At 39.4% G+C, this 25890-nt stretch overlaps 2 protein-coding genes across 2 annotated transcripts in view; one reads left to right on the forward strand and one right to left on the reverse strand.

Moving 5' to 3' along the window:
* znf407 (zinc finger protein 407) overlaps positions 1 to 25890 on the reverse strand; it is a 169656-nt gene that overhangs the window by 100003 nt on the left and 43763 nt on the right. The gene's annotated exons all lie outside the window — the stretch shown is intronic.
* On the forward strand, positions 9121 to 12258 carry LOC146622441 (histone-lysine N-methyltransferase set-1-like). Its single transcript, XM_085365136.1, has 4 exons — positions 9121 to 10251; positions 10335 to 10497; positions 10616 to 10808; positions 12130 to 12258. Exons 1-4 carry the CDS (start codon positions 10149 to 10151, stop codon positions 12256 to 12258), a joined length of 588 nt encoding a protein of 195 aa, XP_085221262.1. The 5' UTR covers positions 9121 to 10148.

The raw sequence follows: 25890 nt of genomic DNA on the forward strand, positions 1-25890 counted from the left end.
CAGATACTGACACTAGCAGCCATACTGACAAGCCAAACATGACTCGTCTCTGCTCTCGCCACAGACGAGGCCTGACGGCACACGGAGATGAAATGAGAAGGAGGGACAGAGGGATGACTGAGGAGAGAGCAAATAAATACAAACTGAATCTGTGTATGGTGAAATAGGCAGACAATACATAGCGATGTATTGCATGAAAAAATAAAAAATAAAAGTAAGAGTAAGAGTAAGAGTAAAAGCCAGCTCAGCCTAGGTAAAACACATTAGAAAGAATGCAGTCCACAACCAATGACTTTGAGCTGACTGGCTGAATTCATGCCAGCCTGTTTTAACCCGACAGGGACCAATCAATGGTCTTCACTTTGTTTTCTATTCAACAGTGTCAAATTATTACCTCCCCTTTGTCCTCTGAACGAAAATGTTCTTTTGCCAGCTTGCAGAAGTGCTTACTCAATGTTCTTTGATTAGTAAAAACCAAACAAGAGGTCTTCGCTGTGCTCAAATGTAAACTAACAGTTGTGCACAAAAGAAGGCGTGGCCAAATTATATATAGATTACATTAAACTGAACCAAATGAATATGAAAACAGTTTGTATAACCCATTACCACAGTAAATGGCACATTGTTTCATTCCCCTGTAGCCCTTACACAGATGTTACAAATGAAGAGATTATAGCAGCAGGTTACCACAGACTCGAATTAACACCAAAGGTTAGGTTTAGTTGTACTATCTTAGCTCCTTTTTCATGATTTCATATTTTAGTTGATCTCAATAATATGAGAAAAGGGACTGCAAGGGAAAAAAACAAACACACTGAAAGGTGGGAGAAAAGAAGGATGACAATAATAACATAGAGATGAAAATATGATGATTTGAGGGGGAAACCATGAAGGGCGGGAAGGGAAGTAATGTCAAAAGGGGAGAGGGCAGAAAACAGAAAGAAGAGAGAAAGAGGGAGTCGATGTAGAGGACTCAGACAGAGGAAGAGAGGGAGAGAGCGCGCAGCAGCGAGAATGATCGCTGTTGATCTTCACGATAAGCGCTCCCGACAACTTGTGACCAAAGTGGCGCTTCGACACTAATCGGCCGTGAAGGCTGACCTGCAGCGAGGCAGCGCAGTTCAGATCGCATAGGGCCAGCGCTGCGGCTCAGACGAGATGGACCCAGACAGGAGACATCCAGGCATCAAAACTCACTGAGAAATTGCGACATGGCTTCAGTGCACTGTGAGAAGAACATAAGAGGAGGAAGAAAAAAACTATAAAAAGAAAAAGAAAAGCAAGCAGTGATACTGGTTGCTCTTGGCAGTTGAAGCAGACTTATGTGGCTTAAGATGAAAGAGAAGGACACAGCCAAAGGAGAGTGGAGTGAGGGAGTGAAGGGAAGTGTCTAGGGGAGGGGAGGAGGAAAAATATGAGGGGAGTGGAGGGGAAAAAAAAAAAAATCACAAAGATCAATTTTATCTGTGAGCCGGACTGTGCTGAACTGCAGAATAACCTTGAACTGTTAGTGTCCAAACCTCTGCAAGACATAAAGAGTGTGGGCACACATACCAACAGGTCTGGTTACTCTCTTGAGCAAAAAGTAAACAGGTCAAAAGATACAGGTGGTGAATTAAACACATGGCATGCTGCATGGACTGCATGCACAGAGCTTTGGCCAATTCATTATAGCAGCGCCGCTGAGATGAACCACAAGATGCAACCCCCGCCCAAAAAAAAAACACAGCTGGGCCTCTGTGACAAACATCACCCACCAAAGTGGGATCACATGCGTAGCAGTTGTGGGACATTTTTTCAAGCTGTTGCCAGTTTGTTGCCTTTCCTTTGCCTTTGGTTTGGCGACTGATATTTCAGGACAACGCCTTGGGCTCTGGTTGTATGTGATGAAAAGTCAAACATCAGTATCAGCCACTGTCGGCCTTGCTGACCGACACACAGGGTGGCATTTACAGGGGTTGATTTGTCTTTTTCTTTTTCTTGAGTTAATTTTACACAATTTTATTGCCAGCAAATTCATTGTGCAGTGACATAAATGTTCAAATAAATATTTACCGTAATATCTGTGTTACCCATACAAAGTATTGCCCAAATGTTGTTGTAACATCAGTGTAACCCCTAAAATCGACCAATATAAAAAATGCTGCCATGAAAAATTAAACTTTAAAAGGCTGTCTAGATGATCCAAGTATATTATCATACAGTGATATTTTCCCTTCATCTCTTTCTGCTAATCTGCTGTCAATAACCTGCTTATGACCCTGTAAAGGACAGGCTGAATAGCTATAGCTCTAGAAAACCGTTCAGTCCATCACCCAAGTCAGTCAGGGCTCTAATTTCCCAGAAAATGCCGAAGTCAATTCCATACTGCTTTTTCCCCACACATGCAGGCCTTCTGCAGACATAACATACATTCCTAGATAAATATTTTTACTTTCAGTCGGAGCAGGTTGTTCTCGGTTGCCAAGACGCTGCCGCCACGACAGTCAGGGTGGACGAATCATGAAGGTCTTTAATAAGTAGGAAACATGCTGTTTGTTCAGTCGTTAATGACCACTGGCTCCCTCTTAAGGCACCGCATGCACAAAAAAAAAAAAAAATGTGTGCACTGTGCAAAAATACATGGGATTTAATCATATCTGGCACCATAAATCATGTGTGTCTGTGTCCCTTTAGGACAATTTACAGCAACTGAACACGAACTAGGTGAAGAGTGGGGGCGGTGGTGGAGAATGTCTGAGTAAGACAGAGATGTACCCACATGTTTGTCAATATTTAGCGCATCTTTCTAGAGAGGACGCGCGGTTCTGCCAAATATGTGAGCTGCCGGGGCTGATCGCAGGAATAGACTGACTGATGAACGGGTCACAAACCAACGGGAAGCACAGCTCTAAACGACGTCACCGACGAAACAAAACGCCCCTACGCCCCTTTTCTGTCTGATAATATGCCAATAGATTCAATAAGGGCAGCAAAGTTCAACCTAACCACCAGGACGCAAGTGAGGTTGTCAGCCAGAGTATTCTTCACATTTTTTTAATTTATTTATTTTTATTTAGTTCTTTATTTTTTTGCATGAGCAGACACACACAGTTTGGTTAAATCTGAGACAGAGGCAGGGATTCTAGAAATATTCCCTTATTGATCTGTTGTGGGAAGATGCTATCTCTTTACATGAGAAGCAGACCGCTGGAGCCAGTACACACACACACACACACACACACACACACACACACACACACACACACACACGTACAGACATATATAAATAGCATTCCTACAAACACATGGCACAATGAGTGTATCCTATCATCTACAAGAAACACAAACACGATACATTTAAACACGCATAAACCAAAGCTACCCACAAACTACTCTCACACACACACTTTACACACATGCCCACAGAAATAAAGCTTACAATGTAAAAAAACAGTAGTCTCAAAACACAAATACCACTCCGTGCAATTACAAACCGGCCCAAAAACTGTTTACTTATTCATTGATGAAGTTAATTGCTCGTTAAAATTGCACATGAACTGCGTAAACATTTCATGTTGTGGAAAGGAATGGAAAGCAATATCTGGAGAAAAAAAATGTAAAAAAATAAAATAAAATAAAAAAATCGCGGCCTTCTTAACACATGTGCACATCTTCAATTCTTCCCCAACACAAATTGCTTATATTTATGCTGAAAAAATTAGTAGGACCAGTAGACTTTTTTCCTCCAAAAACAACACAGCAAAAAAAAAAAAAAAAGCAGTCTGGGAGATATGTGGCACAGTACACGCTATTAGTTCTGACTGCTCGAGCTTCCCATTCCTGTACTTACAGTATACCACAAATAGGACCATCACTTTTCATTACCTGCTGTTTCCAGCAGAGCTTCACTCTATCATTGCCACGGCATGCTAATGTAAAGCAGGCTACTGTCATGTAAATTAAACTGTTTGTTTTGTTTGCCTTCCCTCCTTCGGCTGATTGTCAGAGCGACTTGCCAGGAGCAGCAGGTGTGTTTGTTTGTTTGTGTAGGAGTGCACCGGTGTGCCGGGTTTTGCTGTTAGTGTGCTGCTCCTGCTGCTTTATGCACACAGGCTCCGGCTGCACAGCAACAAGTGAGCTCTGAATGTGCGAGTGTGGCTTGTGTGTATGGAAGTTACGAAATCTGAAACACACACACACATACACACACACACAATCTGAACCCCCTCCCCCCCTTAGTCAACCAGATGTGCTCCTGACCCTGAGCTCAGCCACTGAAATGCAAAGTTGCATGCCTACTTGGCAACCCCCACCCTCACCCCTCCCCTCCGGCGCAGGTACAACCAACTGTCACAAACAATGGGGGGAATATGCATACTGTGGGATAGGGTTTGCTACAACATGCTCTCAATGTAAATCATATTTCAGAGGTTTCCAAGAGACAAGCCAGTCAGCCACCTAGTCAGCCAGCCGGCGCTCTGCTGTATCTGCAACGCCACCGGGTAATTGACAGTGCATGTAACAGGAAAAAAAAGGGGGGGAAAAGCCAAGCAACCCTGTTTACACCACTGCCTTAAAATATGGAAACGTGTCCCCTGTTCATTTGTAGACACAGTGAAATATCAAATGGCACTAGAGAAAAATAAGAAGCCTTCATGATTCCTCATTATGAGACAGATGACAATGACTCCTGTCTTTCCTGCCTGTAATTAGACAGGGCTTTTTTTGTTGTTGGGGTTTTTTTCTCCAAACGTCAACTGGCATGTGTTAACTAGATAAACAACTCTTCAACATCTGTAAGGACTGTCGTAGGAAGATGCAGTTTCTCACTCTCAAAACAGAATCGGTTGAGGGCTTTCAAACAGACTCACTGTGGCTGCAAGGGCGGTATGATAACTAAAGACTTATTTACACCTACACTGAAAAAAGTGATATTGTCTCCTTTTAAATATAGCATATTATATTTTGGTATATCTTTTCAATTCAAATGAGTAATTCCTGTCTACATATATAATTCGAGTAACTCCAGAATACATTCCCTGCGTTTTAATCCAATTAATTTTAGTTAATTAAATGTAGCTCAAAATGCTTAAGTATGTTTTTCATAGCCTCCTGCTGGGCCATTTTGCGCATGCGTTAGGACAGGCCACCATTTTGCACGCGGACTGAAGAAGCGGACTCTTTGTGTGCTGCAAGCGGGCTCAAGTTAATCGCACAACTTCATATAAAGGTGGTCTAGCTTCGGTAAGTAAACCTTTTACGGTCGTTTTTGTTTTATTTTTTTACCTCAGTCAAAGCATGTTGACTCTTTAAGACGTGTGCACATGGAGAAAGAAGTCTAAGTAGTTGTACACCTCTGAACTTTGTCATGAATTTGACTTAAGCTAGCTATGTGCTCTATTAGCTACTGCTCTATTAAAAGAGTAATTGTATTGATGCGTTAAAATGTCATATGTTTTTAGCTTAGTTCTTGTGGCACACTTTGTACTAACAAATTATGGAACGAGGCAATTTCTCTGTAGTTAGCTGTAAAGTTCACTGTACAGTCGCCTGCAGTTTTAAGTTGAGAAATCGTCCCTCCCGCCACAACATTGGCATTAAGGAATAGTCGGGCGGGGGAGGGGGCTTCTGAACGCACCTGCACAGTCAGGGGTGCAGTAGGAAATAAGTAGGATTGGCGTTGCACAACGTCTTTTGTGCAGAAAAAAATAATGGTTGTAAACTGTGGAGGAGAATAACTCAGTGGTTGCCAAAAATGTGAGATCAAAAGGCACTGAGAGTGATGTTTGTCAGAACTGAAATTAACTCAGAAAAGAAGTTGCTTCACTTGATAGAGCTGTTGAGTGCAAGACCTGTCAGCGGTCTGGTTTAGCATTTAAAGCCTCGCTACGTGCTTCCAAACCGCTGCATTTAATCTCAGAGAAAACTAACACAGAGAAGTAAAGCAAGTGTGTAAGTTCATCTCTTTATGTTTGCATAGTATTTCCATGTTGAGCTTAACAACCGATGTATGGAGCCACAGCTGGACTGGCTGTCGGAGTTTTGTATTGAGGGGGAAAGGAAGCGATTTGTTTTATACTTCAGCTAGAATGAAAAAAGACACAAAGCTGGAGTTATTCGGTGTCTTCATGCTGAACAGCTAAAACTTCTTCCCTCATTCTCCCCCCTCCCTCTCCTGTTGCTACTTCAATCATGAAACTGATCGATTATCAGGTGATCGGCTTTTCTGTCGCTAGTCTCTCTCATTTGTTAGTCACCCAGTTTGCGCTAGAAAGAGGAAAACGGCAGATAAACAACAGCAGCACGTTTAAGCTTGATAAGCTGTTGCTAGAATTTTTTTAATATTACTTCTAGTATCCGCTTATGTTTTCTGGAGCCACAGCCGTAATAGCTGCTGGTCATGATAGTTTGGATATGTGGTGAGAAGGAAACATGAAGGTGAAACCAGGAGAAGTTTTTACTGAATCATTAGAGCTGAACAGGTAATGAAGAAACAGGTTTACATTTTAGGTCACATGAATGAGTTGAAGGGAAGTTATGAACTGTTTATGAGAGACAAATAACACCAGGATCCTTTTCTATGTAGCTGACATCTGGTAACTGTGCAGGGGCGGATCTAGCAAAGTTTTGCCAGGGGGCCAGGTAGGGCATTAACAGGGAAAGGGAGACACAAAGACATAATTTTCTTTCTTATTCTCATTTAAAATGTCTAGCTTTTAATAAATAATTATTCTAAATCTTACTACCAAAGTGGTGATCTGGTTAAATGTATAGAGATCCATTATTGTATGTAGTAAATATTAAGTCTAATATATGCCCTAGTAATAGTAGTACATATAGCACTTTTTCCTTTGGGAAGGTACGCTGTCTGCGCTGTCTGCAACTGTATTGAAGAAAAATGTTGAATCAAATTATTATAGAAAAATAATTGATTTCTGTGCATTAAAGTAGATTACGTCAATTAAGCATTATCAGGCGAAGGGTGCGGGGTGGTTTCCTAATATTTTTGCTGGGAGTTGGCAGTCCTATTAGTTAGTTTAATATTTCTATGTACTGTTTAGAATACCTGAATAAGGAGGATGGTGTAAGTTTTTTAGGTTGATCAGTATTGCTGAAGTATAAAATATTTTGGGTGCAGTGTATTTTTTGCATACAGGTATAACAGAATAGCTTTAATGTTTTGTTTTTAAAACTGAGTATGAACTTATACAAAATGCAGCAAAATATTTATAAAAACAGTTTTATTTATTATAAAATACACTATATCGGATTCATATCGGCATCGGCAGATAATCAAATTTATGATATCGGTATCGGACATAAAGTGGTATCGTGCCATCTGTAGTTTGCACAGAGGCACAAGTAAGATTTGTTTTGTTACAAGGGAGTATCATGAAGTAATGCACTAATGGCTTGGAAACGGTAATTGTTTGTCTTTCTAAAGTTTTTTTTTTTTTTTATTTGTCTTCCTTTTCTGGCAGATTTTCTTACCCTTATGTGTTACTGTTTATTCAAGAAGATGGTGTTATTTTGGTAAGTACATGCAAATTCCTTACATATTTATCACAACAGTATTTGTCACAGTATTGCAGGGACAAGTTTATCTATCTCATCTTAAGGGTTCTTGTGATTATTAATATTGATATTAATTAATATCAATTAATATATATGATTAAATTTCTTTTATCCAGGACAAAAGAAAAAAAAAACTTGCGAAAGTGAAATGAAAAACAGGAATTTAGTTCTTGTGAGTTAAGAGGATGCAGAGCATAGGGTTAGATGGAGGTGGATCATTCACTGTGGTGATCCCTGAAGGAAACAGCCAAGAGAAAAAGGATCAGATTGCAAAAAAAAAATGTGGTTTGTTTGCATACATGAGTCTTTACGGTACCCACAGGACTCCTGAAGTATAAGTACTCTGAAGTTTGCAGAGCAATTTCAGAGATGTTTGGGGCTTACATGGCAAGCATGTTTTTAGTTGCACATCTAAATTTTCTCTGCTCTCTCTCTGTTCTGCCCCGCTGACCTCACAGGTGAGACACTCCCACCAGTGGACAAAGAGCACAGGAAAATGTGTTGCCAACCACCTGAAACAGACAAATATCTGCTTTTTAAAACCCTTTAAACCCGTTAAATGGACTGATGCCATTCATTTCTTCTTTGATTAACAGTAGTAACATCCTTCATGCACTGTATACTAACCCATATGATAATCATGCTTTATGAAGTGATGGCAATTGCATTGTAGCATTTAATGAAGAAATAACAAAATAATCATACCAATGATTAAGCACCAGTCTTCTTTTTTTCTGTCTGTGTGTGTGTGTGTGTGTGTGTGTGTGTGTGTGTGTGTGTGTGTGTGTGTGTGTGTGTGTGTGTGTGTGAGAGAGAGATACAGGTAAATGCTGAATTCCAGTGTATTACAACACTTCAACTGGAGATGACCTTCGCGGCACAGTTAGACAGAATTACACCTCAGTTGATGACAGTTTTCCAGAAGAAGGGCGGTGTTTCTGGGCAGAAACTTGCCCACCACTTGCAGATCATGCAAGAGGTAAATCTGAATATTGCAAATTCTATTTGGATTTCTTTTGTCTTAAGTGGCAGGTCACTGGTGAGTCCAATAAGCCGTTTTAGGTGACCAGCCAAGCAATCTAAATTTTGAAATTTCATATATAAATTTTATTTACTATGTTTGAACTGACATATGATAAAATTTACTTATTGCGAATGTCAGACATTGTTCTTTTTTCCAAATTGGTTTAATCAGCAACTCTCTTTAAACAGGCTGAAAGTGATGTTAAAGTGAAAAGGGAAGCAGTTCTCAGGGCACTTTGCCTCTACCTTGGTGAAGAGGACGGAAGCCTTATTCGGGAGTTCTTTGTAAGTCATTTAAGTCATTGTAAGCAAGTCATCTATACACACACTTTTTAGATAGATATCTGTGTGTGTGAGTGCGTCTATGTGGTATGGATTGACATTTGACCTGCGCTGTACCTGGGCTCCGGGGACATTTCGACTTTTTGCTGTGTATTCATGTGTCCCCCTAAAACATGACTTGTAAATGCATTTTTAAGTGTCTAAATAATAATTTTTTCTACTTCTTATGAGGTCATTATTTATCTTTTGACCTGTATTTGCTTAAACTGTAGTGTAAATTCATTTATTAAACTATAATTAAAAGATTTTCTGATTTTCTTAAAAGTCCACCTATACCCCTCACCTGATTTTTGTGTATTCCAGTGTATTGCACAGCGACGTTTCGAGTTAGAGTGGATGTGTGTAGGTACTGCAATTTAATACACATTTTCAATACACACGGCCGGAAGTCATTGTGATTGGTAGGCTATATATATAGGCGGTACCTACAGGAAACGGCGCCACAACTTTCGCGCGCGTGCCCTTTAACAAGTGTATGTCGACGGCAATACGAAGACGGATTAAAAACACAAAGGTAAGCCTTTTTTAATGTAAAATGCACCATGACTTTAATACTATATGAAATTATAGGTGCACAGGCCTATATTAAACTGGTTTAATTTATGCTTTATGGACTGTTAGTGAGTCTTTGAAGAAGTAAAACGGCCCCAGCGTTTGTCATTGAGTAAATAAAATAGGGCTGACGACTAACCGCGTCAACGCGATAAAGCGGGCTAACCCGTGTTAGGATTTACTCGGTGTTAAAGCATTATTGTGGCTTAAACGTGTTAATGCCGACATCGCGACTAACGCGATTAACAATTAAACCAGCGCAGTCTGAGTCAAAATCCCTGATGTCGCTGTTAGCTAATTTCGGGCAGTTTGTCCAATGTCTGTCCATTCTGCTGACAGCCCTAAAATAAAAGCAAGGGTATAAGTGTATTTAGTCGTGTATTTATTTATATGCCTGAAGAAAAAACTTCTTACAGTTTTGATGCCTAAGCTTTCTCAGTACTTGTATCACTCTCTGCAGTCGCCATTACAGAAATGTCACATGTCGCCATTTTGAGTACTAGGCCTTTAACATTTTAAAAGAAGGCATAAATTAGCACTATGAATAAGTCAGCTGTGTTTATGCTGTAAACTACACTACTGCTAGTTCTGCTACTACTGATGATGATGACAATGATGACGATAATCGTAATACTTTATATGCTTTGGTAATACAGCCAATCGTACAGGAGAACATGCGAAGGAGACGCATTCCTCCACGGGAGGATGCAGTCTGTCATGTTTCTGCTGGAAGGGACAAACTGGGACTTGATATCCACTACATAAATGCCTTCAAAGGTAAGTTGGTCTTTAGTTTGGATTAGATTTGGAGTTTTTCACTTTGTCTTTTGTCACTCACTTGGTATGCCTCTGCAATTCAGGTCGGGGCATTTTCACGACTGTTCCATTCCAAAAAGGAGACTTTCTTTTGGAATACAGAGGTAAACTCATAACAAAAGAAGAATGTGAGCGGAGACACAGAGTTTATCATGACAGCCTGAAGGTGTTCATGTTTGAATTCAAGTTTGATGGAAAACTCTGGTGGTGCGTATTATATCAGTGTAGTTTGATTAAGATTAAATGACACATTGCTTTTGATTTATGAAAAAAAAAGCTTCCTAACTAACTAGTTAAGCTAATACTTTTTTGCCTAACCCCACAGTGTGGATGCATCTCAAGAAGATGGGTCATTAGGCAGACTTGTCAACGACAACCACATCAGTCCAAGTGCTAAGATGAAAATATTAAATATCAATGGAAAGCCCCATCTATGCTTATTTGCAAGCAGAGACATAAGTCCAGGCGAAGAAATAGACTATAATTATGGTGACTCGGATTGGCTCTGGAGATGCAAGGTATTTCTACAATTGTACTTTTTGGAACTGATAAATTGCATACCCTAAGCCATTTTTACATTTGTACCTACTCAAATTGGCTTAACGTGACTTAGGGCATCTAGTTTTTCACTGAAATTGAGTATCACCTACTGTGCCTGGGGTAACTATAGCAATGCAGCCGAGCATCCAGTGATATAAATGCCACAGCAAGCATGGACGTCAAGGTGACAAAATGCCTGCTGCTCAGTCTATACTTTAGTGTTCAATTCAGGGATCACGCTGTTAATTTTGGTCGCTATTTCAAACATTTCAGAGTTTCAAAAATGATGGCTTGGATTTTCACGAAGGAGGCGCACTCATAACTTATCGAGTGACACCATTGACCAGCCACCTGGTGGCATTCAGTCTATGTCAAATTTTCTGATCACTTTGGATCACTTGGAACCTTGGTGCAGTAGTTACTGAAAAACTACATGGTACTATAACCTACTGGAAAAACAGGGGTAGGTACTAATGGAAAACAGGCAATTGTGATGGCTGCCACATCAAAGCCCTCTAAAAGCACTAAAAAAATATCAGCAGGTATGCAGAAATAAAAAATGGCTTTCGGTTTCTAAATTTTAACAGTGATTGATGTTTAATGTGATTCTACACAGCAAAATCTCCAGTGTTAAATTAACACTGGAGAGTGTCTATAAGGGTCCACACCTCTGAGTGTTAAATACAACACTGTTGAGTGTTAAATTAACACTTTTGACAGTGTTATATGTTTAAAAGTAACCTAGTCAGTTTTGAAGATTAACAATGGCTAACACTGAGCAGTGCTGATTTTCTAACACTGGAAAATAACTCAAAATGTTAGAAATATTCCAGTGTTAGAAAATCAGCACTGCTCAGTGTTAGTCTTTGTTAATCTTCAAAACTGACTAGGTTACTTTTAAACATATAACACTGTCAAAAGTGTTAATTCAACACTCAACAGTGTTGTGTGGACCCATATAGACACTCTCTAGTGTTAATTTAACACTGGAGATTTTGCTGTGTAGCCTCTTTAGTTAGATTCATTTTAAATTTTGTCCCTTGAAGATAAATGGGCCCTAGTGACAGTTCGTTGCTGCTACAGGTGATTGTTTTACTCCTTTAGCAATGGCTTAAAAAATAAAGAAATCACACTGACTATTTGTCTCTTAATCATAGGGCCTTAAATTCTCTATACATGACAGTGAATATTTTAAAGACAATAGCTTGAAACTTATCTTTCTCATACAGTTTATTTAATGTTTCAAAAGCCTCTTCAAAAATGCACTGTATATTCATTTTCTATCTGTTACACACGAAGACGGAGACCAGCCAGATTCAGAAGACTGTGAGCTGCCTAAAGCCGCAACCAAACAGCTTTCCAAACAATGATCTGGACCTGAAACATCCAGAGCCTGAAAGGGTAAATATAATCCAGTGTACCACTTAATGAACTAATAATTTAATCTATCATCATTCTTTATGGATGCTGTGTGTGTGTGTGTTTGGCAGTCACCTGGGTGTGATGTGATTTACATGGACCGTGGCTTGTAGGTCCTTTTCATTGTTTCAAAGTGCAAGTCTGGATAACATCTGAGTGTGTGTGTGTGTGTGTGTGTGTGTTAACCACCCAAATGTGACTTAGGAGGACCACACTGTTATTGGGAGACTCCGTCAAAGTTTGCTTCATGGTGACATCACTCTGGTTTTAGGAGGGGTCTTCTCGTATTTCTTGACAGTTTGACCTACAGCATGCAGAGCTGACTGCATGTGCTTTGTTTCTATGTTGAAATTTTTTGAAACTCAGGCTTGAACATTAAGATAGATAGTACTATACAACTTCTTAACTTGTTTTAGGCACTTTTTACTGCTTTAGTGCATGGGCTCTCTCTGGCTGTGTACTCTGGCTTCTTCCCACAGTCCAAAGATGTAGCTTATGGGGTTAGGTTAACTGGTGATTCAAAACTGCCCTTTGGTGTGAATGCAAATGCTTGTCCTTCCATGTTAGACTGGTGATCTGTCCAGGTTGTACTGCCCTATGGTAGCTGGTATAGGCCCCAAAACTGCTACCCCACAATCCTGATAAGGATAAGTGGAAGAGGATGGATGATTGCAAAGGAATCAGTTGTTAACTATTGTAGCCAGTATTTTTTTCAGAAGAAAACATTTCTTGAGTGGAAAGCCCCCCCCCCACACACACACACACACACATGCAAATTAAAAACAGAAGCACAGGCCTGCCCAGTACAGTTGCAAGAAGAGCACTTGGTCTAATCTTTGTGCCATCTTTTCTTTGTTGCAGGATCTTGATGAAGAAATGCCTCAGCAAGGCTCAGAAGCCATGCATTCTTCTTCAGTGCAAGATTTTGAAAAGGTAACATTGACCTAGGACAGATTTTAATGAATGTTTCTCATGCACGATGTGTACCTTACGCTATTTGCCGATAGTGAAATGGTCTATTCATCCTCTTGAGTGATGCATTTTTAGTAACTGTCAGATTACTGTTCTTTTGTCTTCATTCTCTATCTGTTACACACGAAGACTGAGACCAGCCAGATTCAGAAGACTGTGAGCTGCCTAAAGCCGCAACCAAACAGCTTTCCAAACAATGATCTGGACCTGAAACATCCAGAGCCTGAAAGGGTAAATATAATCCAGTGTACCACTTAATGAACTAATAATTTAATCTATCATCATTCTTTATGGATGCTGTGTGTGTGTGTGTTTGGCAGTCACCTGGGTGTGATGTGATTTACATGGACCGTGGCTTGTAGGTCCTTTTCATTGTTTCAAAGTGCAAGTCTGGATAACATCTGAGTGTGTGTGTGTGTGTGTTAACCACCCAAATGTGACTTAGGAGGACCACACTGTTATTGGGGGACTCCGTCAAAGTTTGCTTCATGGTGACATCACTCTGGTTTTAGGAGGGGTCTTCTCGTATGTCTTGACAGTTTGACCTACAGCATGCAGAGCTGACTGCATGTGCTTTGTTTCTATGTTGAAATTTTTTGAAACTCAGGCTTGAACATTAAGATAGATAGTACTATACAACTTCTTAACTTGTTTTAGGCACTTTTTACTGCTTTAGTGCATGGGCTCTCTCTGGCTGTGTACTCTGGCTTCTTCCCACAGTCCAAAGATGTAGCTTATGGGGTTAGGTTAACTGGTGATTCAAAACTGCCCTTTGGTGTGAATGCAAATGCTTGTCCTTCCATGTTAGACTGGCGATCTGTCCAGGTTGTACTGCCCTATGGTAGCTGGTATAGGCCCCAAAACTGCTACCCCACAATCCTGATAAGGATAAGTGGAAGAGGATGGATGATTGCAAAGGAATCAGTTGTTAACTATTGTAGCCAGTATTTTTTTCAGAAGAAAACATTTCTTGAGTGGAAAGCCCCCCCCCCCCCCACACACACACACACACACACACACACATGCAAATTAAAGACAGAAGCACAGGACTGCCCAGTACAGTTGCAAGAAGAGCACTTGGTCTAATCTTTGTGCCATCTTTTCTTTGTTGCAGGATCTTGATGAAGAAATGCCTCACCAAGGCTCAGAAGCCATGCATTCTTCTTCAGTGCAAGATTTTGAAGAGGTAACATTGACCTAGGACAGATTTTAATGAATGTTTCTCATGCACGATGTGTACCTTACGCTATTTGCCAATAGTGAAATGGTCTATTCATCCTCTTGAGTGATGCATTTTTAGTAACTGTCAGATTACTGTTCTTTTGTCTTCATTCTCTATCTGTTACACACGAAGACTGAGACCAGCCAGATTCAGAAGACTGTGAGCTGCCTAAAGCCGCAACCAAACAGCTTTCCAAACAATGATCTGGACCTGAAACATCCAGAGCCTGAAAGGGTAAATATAATCCAGTGTACCACTTAATGAACTAATAATTTAATCTATCATCATTCCTTATGGATGCTGTGTGTGTGTGTTTGGCAGTCACCTGGGTGTGATGTGATTTACATGGACTGTGGCTTGTAGGTCCTTTTCATTGTTTCAAAGTGCAAGTCTGGATAACATCTGAGTGTGTGTGTGTGTGTGTGTGTGTTAACCACCCAAATGTGACTTAGGAGGACCACACTGTTATTGGGGGACTCCGTCAAAGTTTGCTTCATGGTGACATCACTCTGGTTTTAGGAGGGGTCTTCTCGTATGTCTTGACAGTTTGACCTACAGCATGCAGAACTGACTGCATGTGCTTTGTTTCTATGTTGAAATTTTTTGAAACTCAGGCTTGAACATTAAGATAGATAGTACTATACAACTTCTTAACTTGTTTTAGGCACTTTTTACTGCTTTAGTGCATGGGCTCTCTCTGGCTGTGTACTCTGGCTTCTTCCCACAGTCCAAAGATGTAGCTTATGGGGTTAGGTTAACTGGTGATTCAAAACTGCCCTTTGGTGTGAATGCAAATGCTTGTCCTTCCATGTTAGACTGGTGATCTGTCCAGGTTGTACTGCCCTATGGTAGCTGGTATAGGCCCCAAAACTGCTACCCCACAATCCTGATAAGGATAAGTGGAAGAGGATGGATGATTGCAAAGGAATCAGTTGTTAACTATTGTAGCCAGTATTTTTTTCAGAAGAAAACATTTCTTGAGTGGAAAGGCCCCCCCCCCCCCCACACACACATGCAAATTAAAAACAGAAGCACAGGCCTGCCCAGTACAGTTGCAAGAAGAGCACTTGGTCTAATCTTTGTGCCATCTTTTCTTTGTTGCAGGATCTTGATGAAGAAATGCCTCAGCAAGGCTCAGAAGCCATGCATTCTTCTTCAGTGCAAGATTTTGAAGAGGTAACATTGACCTAGGACAGATTTTAATGAATGTTTCTCATGCACGATGTGTACCTTACGCTATTTGCCGATAGTGAAATGGTCTATTCATCCTCTTGAGTGATGCATTTTTAGTAACTGTCAGATTACTGTTCTTTTGTCTTCATTCTCTATCTGTTACACACGAAGACTGAGACCAGCCAGATTCAGAAGACTGTGAGCTGCCTAAAGCCACAACCAAACAGCTTTCCAAACAATGATCTGGACCTGAAACATCCAGAGCCTGAAAGGGTAAATATAATCCAGTGTACCACTTAATGAACTAATAATTTAATCTATCATCATTCCTTATGGATGCTGTGTGTGTGTGTGTGTGTGTTTGGCAGTCACCTGGGTGTGATGTGATTTACATGGACGAAGTTTATTAGTTGATATCTGCAACTGAATTGAAAACACCTCACCTTTCCAACTGTCCAAAACAAATAAATGTTGCAATATTTTGCTAACAGTGTCACAATCATCGTCTGGTGTGCACAACAATATCATCTTTGGACAAGTGCATTCAGTGTGTGGGACTGGTTTCCTCCCTCAAGTGGCTTGGCTATAAGTGCAAAGGTGAGACATTTAGTGAATAGGTACATTATATAGTAAAAAGCATTAATGGAGTTCAACAAGTTAAGACTAGCTGAAATGAACACTGCTCCCTTTTTAATTAATGGGTGGTCACGTCTAATTAAAGAAATGTAGTATTACCTCATTGGTGCAGGACCTTGTAAAAATGGTATACTTGGGATTGTCCTCAATTCCCCATTCCATAACATAAACTGCTCAAAATAATAAAGGGAACACTTAAACGATGCGATGTTACTCCAAGTCAGTCACACTTCTGTTATATCAAACTGTTCACTTAGGAAGTAACACTGACAACCAGTTTCACATGCTGTTTTGCAAATAGAGTAGACAACAAGTGGAAATTATAGTCAATTCACCATAATAAAGGACTGGTTCTGCAGGTGGTGACCACAGACCACTTCTCAGCACTTATTCTTTCTGGCTGATGTTATGGTCACTTTTGAATGCTGGCGGTGATTTCATTTTAGTGGTAGCATGAGACAGTCTACAACCCACACAAGTGGCTCAGGTAGTGCAGCTCATCTAGCGTAGCACATCAATGTGAGCTGTGGCAAGAAGGTTTGCTGTGTCTGTTAGTGTAGTGTCCAGAGCATGGAGGTGCTACCTGGATGTGGAGTAGGCCATAGGAGGGCAACAACCCAGCAGCAGGCCTTAAATAGTAAAACTATGTACTATAATTTCCAGTATTTGCTCTGTTTTTTGTCATATCTCGTTGTTAATGTGAGGTTTTTGGGGGGGTTGTATGTGTTTGGTTTTTTTGGTTTTTTTCCCCCACAATTTCTCAGATGAAATTGCATTAAGTGATGCTGAAACAAAGGACAGTGAGAGTGAATCAGATGATGATGACACATCACTCACAATGTCGGCGTGTGGCACCAGTGAGCCTGTACATGCAGTAGCTGATTCCACAAACACAGCGCAGCCCCAAGACACTGTAGATTGTGGTAAGTTACCACTAGCTTGGTTTCTGTGGATAAAATGTTTGTTACAAATATTAAAACTTAATCAAATTGTGTAATCAGCAGATGAAGGACTACTCACAATGCCTGCAGCAAGTGAGACTGCTGCTCCCTCTGAAGGTAAGGGGTGCAGTTGGTTCTCGAAGCTTATTATTGTTTCATCACTTTGCAACATATGGCAAACTGCAGAGTGGTGGCAAAAAGTCACTTGGATGAGTGACAAAATGTTTCTCCCACTGAAAACGCTACGTCCAGATTAACAGAATCAACGTTTTGGGATTTACTTACCTGGATGATTGAGCATGCATCAAGAGACTTTTATTCAACTTTTTATTCAGTCTTTTATTCACAGCGGAACACTAAATGTTGTCTCATTTTAGAAATTTGATAAATTTTCAAACAGAATTTTAGCTCGTTTTGATATTGATGGTAGCAACACATTTCAGAAGTTAGTACAGGGTAGCATCCATTCTTTTAACAAGCAAATGTTTTTTGTTTTTTTTGTTTGGTTTTTTGTTTGTTTTAACTACTACTACTTTATATATCTTCCAGAGAAAAATGCTGCTCAATCCCACAATTCCCGAAGAGCTCCCAAAAACATGTGGTCCAAGGCTGAGGTTGCTGCAGTGATGAGGCATTTGAAAGACCACATAAACGAAGGGAAACTAGCCACCAAAAATGAATGCAGTCATTGCAAATTGGTAGAAGATCCGGTGTTGGCAGGAAGAACAGTTCAAAACATAAGAGATTTTGTAAGAAACAGAGGATTAACTGCAAAAAGGCAGAAAAAAATGAACTAAAATAACTGTTTAGAGAGCTGTGGTTTTACATCTTGGTCAGATTGCCAATTGTTGTTAACACTGATGTTCTGTTTAAAGAAAAAAAAGTTCTTGTTAAATACAGAAGTAGTTTGTATTTCATAATTTTTACATTTAATTTATTTAGGGTTTTTTTTGACGGGTTATATTTAAAATAAAAAATTATAAATGCATATTTTCTCCCCTTAATATTTACCTTTAAACTATTAAAATTCATTTTAAATGTTTTTAATTTTTCTGTTCTATATTTTTATATTTCTGTGGGAAGCGTGGGCATTTTTGTCCATAGATTTCTTTTTTTATTTATGGTTAAAATTAATGTTCAGATCCAAGAACACTAATAAAATGATGTTCCAGTAATCCTGTGTCCTGTCAGATGTGTATTCATGGTAATGATGAGCTATTTACATATTACATCATTGTCCCTTTAAAGACCCAATATTGTTTTTTTTGGACCTCATAAAACACATTGTTGTCAAGTGGACAATGTCTCCAGAAAACACAATAGAGTCTGGTTGGTGTGTATCAGTGTATCTAGACTTCTATAGGGAGTGTATGAGGTCTGAAGTGACCCAAATTTTTTTCAGATTTTTTCGAACACTTTAACCTCGCTCCCTTGGCTCTAAGTCCTTTCAAAAGGGTAGTCCACTTAAACCACCACCGGGCGGATTGACGTAGTATAGTCCCGCCATACCACATAGACCCGTATGTGTGTGTGTGTATTACACACACACACACACACACACACACACACACACACACACACACACACACACACACACACAAACGACTAGATTGGAATTTAATTGTAGAGTTAATTGTTTTTTCTTTTACCTTTTTATTAAATGTTTAGGACATTGAAGGAGATGATATCCAGAGAGACCTGAAGAAGCACACCATGGGCATTTATGTCATCAACAGGGAGGATGGACAAAATGGACATTATGATGACATTGGAATATTTGTTGAAGGGGAGATAGTCATGGACAACATTGGATCTCTGGCGCAAGCTTGTGCATTGATGCTTGGAGTAATCTATGCACTAAACCTAGCCTTCCCCAAGGAATTGAAGGACTATTATGAATTCATTTAGAAAGTGTTGATGGGATTCGATGGTGAAAAGCTCTCCCCCAAAGTCTTTGGGCTGAAGAACAAAATTGCTACTGGATAGGAAGATTTCTAAAATAACACATCAAGAGAATGCTGTTATGTAAATTACCAATGACTGGTGCTCTTGTGAATAGGAGTGAAACTCTTGTACAACCATCATTTGTTCTGTGTTATGTTTCGATTGAACATTTTAACTTTCAATAATGAATGTTTCACGTGTGGTACATTTGAGTAGCTTGAAGAGCAACTTTGTAATTATTCAGTTATAGCTGCTGCCCTGCGTATAATCAGTGTTAACTCAACCGGATAAAAAAAACAAAAAAAACCATTCATGATTACCACACTGCAGCACACTGGTAACACTTTAAAGACTATTAATTGTTTTGAAGCGAGTATGTTAGGTCAGAAAATATGTAAAACATTCAGAATCTTCAAGGAAGGACTAGAATGGAAAGACAGTGGTCAATAAGCAGTAAGGAAAACACAAGTTTAATTTTAAGTCTAATTACCTTATTAAAATGCAATTTCTAAATATGGATCGCAGAACAGCAAGTCTGAAACTGGTTAGTTTGTGGATGCATCAGTTTCTAATTGTGATACATTATACTGCTGGTAGTGTTTTATTCTTTTATGTAAGGAGTTTGGTTTTTTTTTTTCTTTTTTAGAGGAAGAGAAACATTGGTTAACATTTCTCTTGTCTGTTGTTTCTGTTTTGTTTGAATACAGCTTTTTAAAGCTACTAGTTCATAGGCAAAAGTTTTGTAATTTGTATTATACAAATTGCAGCAATTTCCCTTAGAGATGTGGATTCTTATTCTGTTTGCAACAAATTTTGCATTAATAAATGATGTGAAAGAATGTTGTAGTTTTCATTATTGACGTTTTTAAAAACTACAAATCAGGGTAAGCAATATTTTTTAAGTAAACTTAACTTAATTGAAATAGAGAGAAATTAACAATTTGATTGATTTGAATATAAGTTTGGGATATAAGTGTAAAGGAAACAAATTATTCTGGTACATTTAACACGACCTTAGTTGGACTTACTAATAATATTTGACTAAGACGTATCCACAACAGTTAAGTTAAAGTAGCTTAAAAATATATGTTGGTTTTACTCGCTTAAATTAAATTCAGTGTACTTAAAAAATATTTCTGGATTCAAACAAATTTATTTCGTGCAACCACTTGTCATAAAAAAATTGAGTAAATTGAACAAAACATTTTTTTCAGTGTAGTTGCTACACAAGTGGTTGGCGAGCCTAGAGGGATTTCTCATTTGGTTTGGTCATGTGACAGAACAGCAGTTGTTGAGAGGGAGGTCTCTCACTGGCTCTTTTACTGGACTCAAAACTGTGATTTAGCCAGAGATGGTAACGGCTCAAGAAAACAACTGCACCTGTTCATGGCATTTGTTGATACTTTAACATGACTTCATCGGTCTTTAGCTATTAACTATGTAGATTCATTACATGAACACTTGTTCCATCTGGTAAGTGCAAAAGTTGTTCCAAATTATAAGTGTTTTTTTACGCATTGGTATTATAAATATAACATGAACAATCGCATTAAAAAATTAGGCATATAAATTAACAAAAGAAAGTGGGAAAAAAAGCAAATTCATTTAATTGCAAGAATTCAACCAATTTCCCCCAAAATGTTTATTCATCATTCACGTTTTTAGTTGCAGGTTTTTTAAAATCAAGTTAATCTTCATTTAGGGCAACACGGTGGTGTGGTGGCGAGCACTGCTGCCTCCCAGCAAGAAGGTTCTGGGTCAAATTCAGGATGGAGCATTGCTGTGTGGAGCTTGCATGGTCTCCCCGTGTCTGCGTGGGTTCTCTGGTTAATCAGGCTTCCTCCCACAGTCCACAAACATGCGTGTGTTAGGTTAATTGGTAATTCTAATTTGGCTGTAGGTGTATGAGCATGAATGGTTGTCTCTCTCTCTGTTCCCTGGCTGTGAAAGACTGGCAAACTGTCCAGGGTGTACCCTGCCTCTCGCCCTATAACAGCTGGGATGGGCTCTAGCCTGACGTCTAGAATTCACGGGCATCACCAAATTCTGTATTTCCTCCCTCGTTCTGCTAGGCATTTACTGCAGCTACTCTAAGATGCTACTTGTTTGTGGGTCTTTCTTTCAGTCATGTATTTAATAGTCGACTAGGTGAGATGCTCTGTTAGGTTGAGATCAGGTGACTGACTTGGCGACTGAAGAATATCCCATGTCTTTGCTGCTTTGGCACATTAATGAAAAAGATGCTAGGTTAATGCTGACTATGTCAGCTTCTGGCAAAAGGTTTCTGATCGGCTCTGCAGCACTGAATTTGGGCAGAGAGTATAGCCCTGTACACTTCACAATTCATCCTGCTACTTTTATCAGAAGTCACATTATTAATCAGCACTACTGACCCAGTTCCATTGGCAAGCCACACATTCACATTGCTACAACACTGCCTCAATCATGTTTGACAGAAAGTGTGCTATGCTTCGGATCATGAGCTGTTTCTTTCCTTCTCCATACTTTTCTCTTCCCATGATTCTGGTGCAAGTTAACTTTGGTTTCATCTGTCCAAAGATTTGTTTTTTTTCCCTGAACTGTGCAAGCTCTTATGGTGTTCCTGTTCTTGAGTTTAACCAGTGGCTTCTGTCTTTACATTCATGATTGTAGACATGTACAATGACACCATTGCCTCCTTGAGAGTAATCTGGACTTAGTTAGATGTTGTGAATTTGCTTATCTTAAACACAGAAATAACTCTGTCATCGTGCCCTTTAGTTCTGTGACATCTTGTTAATGTATCCTCTCCAAAAGCTTATGCTATAAGCTGGTAAGTTTATTTGGTTTGGGATTTTTCAGCCTACTGATGGCCTCCTTCATTTGCACTCACATCTCTTTGGGCCTCATATTGAGAGTTCTAGTGAAAATCCAGCAGCTTCAACACTTGTGTTCAACTCCAGGGCTTTTATATTCTTAATTTGTCATGGAATAACCTTGTGTATATAAAAATGCCAAAACTTTATCAATTTATCCCATTAGTCAGTTCTGTTTTCTCATAATTAATTAATTTGTGCCTTGTTCTAAGAAAACAACCCTCATTCGGGACGTTACATTCACAAGAATGGGACAGACACATAAGCTGAAAAACTTAAGGCCTCTGGCCATAGCTGGCATGGAAAAATGTAAACACAAGGTAAGAGTAATCTCATTTACACAAGGCAATTTAATCCATGTAAATCCAAGTAGCTGCTGAAGTGCTTTCAATGTCTCTGTTAAACAGCTTTATGAGAGTGGCGGAAAACAATCAGGGGAGAAATTCCATGGAAAGCCTGTATTCCATTTCTTTTCATGTAACTAACTTATGGCCTCACACTCACACACACACACACACACACACACACACACACACAGCAGTCACAGCCTGTGCCAGCTATGTCCACCAACAACAGGCCCTGTCTGTCAGAGAGCATTATTCGTCATGCCTTATCCCAGTGCTTTACTTTCTTAGTGCCCAAAACAACAGCATGCTATAGCAACGTCAGCGTGATCCCGTGACACATCTGAAGCAACACAAATGCAGCCGAACTTAAAGTAAATCAGCCCTGCGTGATGAGCCGACCACGTCCGTCACTGTGAATCGCTCAGCTCTCCTCTAAAGCAAAGCAGATGCCATCAGAGCAGCGCTGCGAAAAGGACACTTCATACCACAATGATAAAAACAACAGAGAGCCTTTTATATGAACACAAAGTAATGTCTAATGGCTTTTTTATGATATCGGATCCAAACTGCTGTCTAGTGGATTACATACTGGCAGCAGCTGTAAGACTGAAATGACCTTTCCACATGTAATGTCATGTAATGTCACCAGAACATTACACTCTGATGACACACCCTTTCGGATCTTGAGAGTGTGTGCTCAGAAACACCGACAGAATGATGAACACGAAAAACAAAAATTCTGGTGTTATTGTAGCAAACACGAGGTCAGCTCTCTGTGTTAATGAGGAAAACACAGGAGTACATTCTTTGTGTGCTTACACATATCACACTTGAGTCACCTTCACAGACATCACCTTCCCCTTGCTTTCAAAAAATCTTTGTAAATCCTTGAAAACACGCCAGTGCATAATTCTACACATAGCCAATGCATGTGTCAATAAAGACAAACATACACTGATAACAATAACAAAAAAAAGGTGGATAAATGAGAATTGTGCATTAAACAATATATTAAATAATATATTAACATTACCTGTTAACCAAACATTCTTTATAAAAACACTTTGAAACTGGTGATCCTAGCCTTTCAAAGCACCTGTGCAGCTTTTCTTACCAGGGATGTGAACACTGCACTCACCCACTCAGGATAACTAAAACAATAAATAAATATAAATAAATGTAAATAAATTTAAAATAATAATAATAATAAAAGAAATGCATTCAAAATTGCAAATGCTAACTGAGTCCCTCCTGCCTAGGGATTAATAACAAATAATAAAAGGAGTGAGGTTTAAGTTGCTAAAAAACAGAGCGCAGAGTACAAGAGGTATAAATATAAAAGGAAATGGGTGTGCCTGTTGCTAATGTTGGTTTTAGCCCAGTAACATATCCCCAGGGCTACTGGTTCTTACTGGTGGTTAAACAGAGTCCAAGTTTGGAGGTAACTGGGAGCATTTGATCTGTAAGTTTCCACTGACCCAGGGCTCCTTGTGTCGCTCTGCAGAGGTTATGCTAATGCCTGGCTGGGTCTCCCTCACCGTGGGCCGGCCTTAATGAATCTCAGGATGGAGGGGAGCAGCCAAAAACAAGTCTCCTTGGTGGGTATCTTGTTAAATTAAAGACAGAGGGCCACTCAGGGGACGGTTTGCTAGTCTCTGAACTATTGAAGGACTTGCAGCGGGAAAGTCGAGAAAAACAGCTTCACTGAATAAACAACAGCGGGAGCTCAGCTCGAGGTGGGTTATTTGATACAAACAGGCAAATGAATATGCAAAAAAACCAAAGGTGTCAGTATCTTAAAACAAACATATGCTTATTAGTTTGTAAGGCATGAAAATTAGACTGTGCAAACGAGAATTTTCTGATTCATCAGGTGGCGTACGTCTGACTTTAGGTTATGAGAGGAGGTCAAAGATTGATAACTCGGAGACAATAAAATCTACGCGTGGGCAGGTGGAAGTGCGGCTGAATAGGTCAGTCAAGGATGTCCAATCTCTACCGGTGTGGAGGTAGGCAGAAAACAAAGTGGGGTGGGAGTGTATAAGATCATTCTTCTCTCACACACACGCTGACAAACACACAGACCTGCACTCTGAAAACTACTCTCTCTCTCTCTCACACACACACACACACACACACACACACACACACACACACACACACACACACACACACACACACACACCACAAGACTCTTTGCCCTCCTCCATCTCTCTTATTCTAATCTCAAGCTAATCTTTTCTCATTCTTACCTTCCCAAACCGACTCATATTTCACCGCCCGTATCTTTACATTTTCTATTATCCACTACTGAAAAATGTGACCAATGCGGGCACTGTTTTGAAATAAAATATGAATCATCTTAGATAAAGATATGGTGCAGTTACTGTTTATTTATTTATTATGCTTTCCGTTTTGTTTTGTTTTCTAATTCCCAGTTAGCCATCTGTGGCCTGTTTGCTGCGTTTGCCCTCCTCTTCTTTCACTCTGTGAGAGAAGTTATTCTGCCCCTAACTTGCTGACATTTCTGTCAGTGGTACAACGAATTTTCCTCAATTTTTCCCGCTAAAATAAGCCTTTCTTATTTATTTATTTATTTATTTATTTTTAAAAAGGAGACTAAGAAGCAGCAATGTCTGCTGACCAGCCAGTGGTGTCTGATCAGATTGGAAACCTAGAATATAACACAACACACACACAAACGCACACATACACACCAAGTCCTTGTATCTACAACTCTGCCAGATATATATAATAGAGAGAGAAATAGGAAATATGAAGCCTTCAGCCATAGCGCGGCGGTGTTACATATGAGGGGAGATCCCATCGGTCCGGCTCTGTATTTAGTATTTCTCGAGAGTAATCTTTTGTCATTTTATCACAAGAAATGAAATAATGGGGCAATCCTCTAATGAAAAATGAGACAGTTGCTGCGGCATGGGAGAGACCGAGAGACAAAGAGGACAGAAAGAGGTTCGGAATTTAAGGCTTTCAAGGAGAGCAAGCGCCCTCCTTCTACATGAAAAGCACTGTGCAGGATCAGCAATTAGACTAAATTAAATCGTATATGTGATGAAGCAGGTGTGTATATATATATATATATATATAAATAAATACATACATACATACATACACACAATCAGAGAAAAAAGTAAATAATATTTACAAGTCTTAAAACCACATTTAAAATTGTGAAAATGAAAATTTATGAGATGCAAGTTAGATGTAAGTGTAAAACACCCCATTATATTTTTTTTGCAATACTCATTCATAAAGAAAAAACATGCGGCACCTTCATTTAAACACAAACATATTATCACAGTTTAATGGTGCAGCTGGTTGAACTGGATTAAATTCAGCTGAGCTGAGCTCAATTCAAAGTAAATTTAAGTACGTACGCACTAAAATGTATATATGAAAACGTCCATTCAATTTACTTTAAATATACAGTGTAGAATTTTAAGACCCAGCATTTGGGGTTTTCTGTTTAAAACATTGATCTGCAGCTAGTAATAAGATTTGTCAGATAAATGTAAAAGAAGAGTAAACAA

This window comes from Diplotaxodon limnothrissa, linkage group LG11 (genome assembly GCF_057381915.1).
Source record: "Diplotaxodon limnothrissa isolate DT_005_m linkage group LG11, D_limnothrissa_male_GT1.1, whole genome shotgun sequence".
NCBI lineage: Eukaryota > Metazoa > Chordata > Actinopteri > Cichliformes > Cichlidae > Diplotaxodon > Diplotaxodon limnothrissa.

Coding starts and splice junctions, on each gene's coding strand:
- LOC146622441 (XM_085365136.1), top strand. CDS start 10,149: ATGCGAAGGAGACGCATTCCTCCACGGGAGGATGCAGTCTGTCATGTT. Junction 10,252..10,334: donor CTACATAAATGCCTTCAAAG/GTAAGTTGGTCT, acceptor TCTGCAATTCAG/GTCGGGGCATTTTCACGACT. Junction 10,498..10,615: donor TTTGATGGAAAACTCTGGTG/GTGCGTATTATA, acceptor CTAACCCCACAG/TGTGGATGCATCTCAAGAAG.